General features: G+C 61.1%; 1 protein-coding gene across 1 annotated transcript; it reads right to left on the bottom strand.

Annotated features, from left to right (window-relative positions):
• Nucleotides 1–336: 336 nt before the first annotated feature.
• On the bottom strand, nucleotides 337–2,413 carry LOC123187722 (probable galacturonosyltransferase-like 4). Its single transcript, XM_044599647.1, has one exon. The coding sequence runs from the start codon at nucleotides 1,896–1,898 to the stop codon at nucleotides 837–839; it is 1,062 nt and encodes a 353-aa protein (XP_044455582.1). The 5' UTR covers nucleotides 1,899–2,413; the 3' UTR covers nucleotides 337–836.
• Between the last annotated feature and the right edge of the window lie 287 nt (nucleotides 2,414–2,700).

Below are 2,700 nucleotides of genomic sequence, written 5' to 3'. Positions count from 1 at the left end.
CAGTATCTTTAACCATCCAACCACAGAAGCTTGACTCTATAAACGTTGTAGTCTACCGGAATACTGGTTTCTGTTAATAGAAATCAGAGGTGGAAAACCTCTCATTAGAGAAAAAAACGTACATGAATTATCGAGTCAACGACTCAATGTTGTACCTAGTACATTCGCACGTATACATATACGCATTTATGCATACACCTCTGGTCGAGTACAAAACCTTGAAGGTCCGCAAAGCTGCATACAGCGATGGAGCCGCGTCGAGTTCGGATGAGAAGATGATTCGTCATTCTTTTCTTCGGTGGCTACTATGGTGGTGCCGGAGGTAGGTGACGGGCGTTGATGTCAAGCTCAGAGATGTTCTGCTATTTTTTCAGTTTTGTCATGTCGGTCTTTACGTGACTTGTACTTTGTTTTTTATGATATGAATGAGACACGTATTACCATAAAAAATACAAAACCTGCGCCATTGCAAAAAAAAATACAAAACCTGCGGCCCGACCCACCCACGTGTGACGTGTCCTGTATGTATATACAATCCAAGGGCAGAAATGTCAATTGCACGATGACCACCCCGAAGAAGAAGAAAAAATGGGAATTCGATCCCCTCTGCTTCCCTCGCAAAATTCTTCGAGCACTCGTCCCTTCGGGGACATCCGATAAAATTCTTCGAGAACTCCCGAGCGACAAACTTGTTCTCCGATCCTCGCGCCAGTATGGTTCGTCGTGTTTCCTCTTCGATCTGCCTGCCTCTCAGCTCGACTAGTGCCGGCTCTCAGTCGAATCGATCGACTGGTCATGGCGGCTCATTCCTCGACCGCGGCGGCGGCGGCGGCAGCTCACTCCTCGATCGCGGTGGTGGCGGCGGCCTTGTAGAGGTCGTATGGCTCCCAGAGGTAGTCGACGGTGCACGGCTTCCGGGTGTCGAGCCGCAGCCACGGCTTGCCCTTCCCGCTCCAGTGCAGCAGGCTGATGGGGCCCGGGTGGAGGCTCCGGCACCTCCCCTCCGCGTTGTCCCCGCCGAGCCCGTGCTGGTTCCACCGGTGGTCCACCGGCATGATCTCGCCGGCGAGCACCAGCAGGAACGGCGGCAGCGACCCCAGGCTGTAGATCCGCTTCTCCTCCTTCTGCACCGCCATCCACTCCTCCACCCGCCTCGAGTACCCCCCCGCGCGCCACCGCGCCACGTCGATCACCATCACGCCCGTGTTGAAGTAGCACGGCCGCCGGCGCCGGTGCGGGCCCTGCCGGAACGTGGCGCTGAGCCGCGGGTCCGACCAGAAGGCGTCGGTGAAGTACTTGGTGAAGTTGGTGTGGCAGTACTCGGGCGCCGCCACCACGTGGCCGCCGCCGGCGTCGAGGTCCACGGACCAGAGCTTGCGCACGTCGTCCACGACCACCACGTCGGAGTCGAGGTAGATGACGCGGCGCACGGACCGGGGCAGCGTGTCGGCGAGGTAGATGCGCGCGTAGTTGAGCGGCTGGTCCAGCGCGTGGCGCACGGAGCGGGAGATGCGGCCGCTGACGCGGGCCGGGTCGAAGAGGTGCACGCTGGGGTCCAGGTACGGGAACGTGGCGCGCACGGCGTCGGCGTCCCGCCGCCGCGCCGCCAGGAAGTGGAACGACACGTCCTCCGGGCACGCCGTGTGCTGCAGGATGGAGAAGACGGCCGCGACGGTGCCGCGGAGGTAGTTGGCGTCCAGCGTCATGGCGATGTGCACGCGCTCCCCCGCCCCCCGCGGCGGGCACCCGTCGCCGTTCCGGAACGCGGGCGCCTCCCTGAACCCCGGCCCCGACGACGGCAGCCGTGTAGCGTCCGCCGCCGCCCGGGCGCCAGACACCGCCGCCACGCCGTGGGTCGCCAGCAGCACCGCTGCCAGAAGCGCCCACGACGACGCCATCGCGCTTCGCACCACCAGAACGCGCGCGCGGCGGGTGAGCGCGGCGACAAGGACTGCACGCCGGCGCGCACGGGAAGGGTGGCTGGCTAGGATGCCGGGACCGTGCCCCGGTGAGAGGGGGGAGGAGGTGAGCGAGGAGAAACCTGGCAGCTTGCCGGGGGCAGGGTAGGAGGCGCGCGCGAGCTAGAGCGTCCCTTGGCAATGGCAATGGAGACGACGGCGGCGACCGACAGCGGCACTCTGTGCTCGGATCACGCAACGGCACATGACCACATGCGCATCGGATTATATACTACGCCTTTCAACTCCAGGTGTGCAGGGAAAGGACATCGGACAGGGGCGATGATTGCCCGCTTGTGCGTGACGACCGACGATGTCGGTGCGCTTCCCACGTTTATTTACAGAGGGAAAATCAGAAGGGAATCCGGGAGGAAGGAGCGGGTGTAGGTGTGCAGGTACGTTTCGTGTTGGGTGGTACTCCGTCCGTCCATCTGAGCTCCGGCCAGCTTGTGTGTTTGCGCGTGGAGGACGATCGAGGGGCTCCATCACGCACGTTGCGGCCAGCGTGGCGTGCATGCGCCGCACCGGTGGTTGGCAGGCGGCGAGCTAGCTGTTCACAGCTCTGGGTGAAATGCTTTCAAAATTGAATCTTTTTAGAACACTATTTTGTCCCTTTTTTTCATACACAACGGATGTCATTTCTTCACGAAAATTCAAATGTGGGTGGAACTCTCGACCAGGGCGACATGGGAGGGGACCATACCTTCCCGGCCAGCTCCTCCTCCCTCTTGCCCGGTAGCCT

Source organism: Triticum aestivum, chromosome 2A, assembly GCF_018294505.1.
Source record: "Triticum aestivum cultivar Chinese Spring chromosome 2A, IWGSC CS RefSeq v2.1, whole genome shotgun sequence".
In the NCBI taxonomy this organism is placed as follows: Eukaryota; Viridiplantae; Streptophyta; class Magnoliopsida; order Poales; family Poaceae; genus Triticum; species Triticum aestivum.
This window is presented reverse-complemented; position numbering and strand designations above follow the sequence as displayed.

Excerpts from the sequence above, each read along its gene's own strand:
- LOC123187722 (XM_044599647.1), bottom strand. The coding sequence starts at position 1,898 with ATGGCGTCGTCGTGGGCGCTTCTGGCAGCGGTGCTGCTGGCGACCCAC.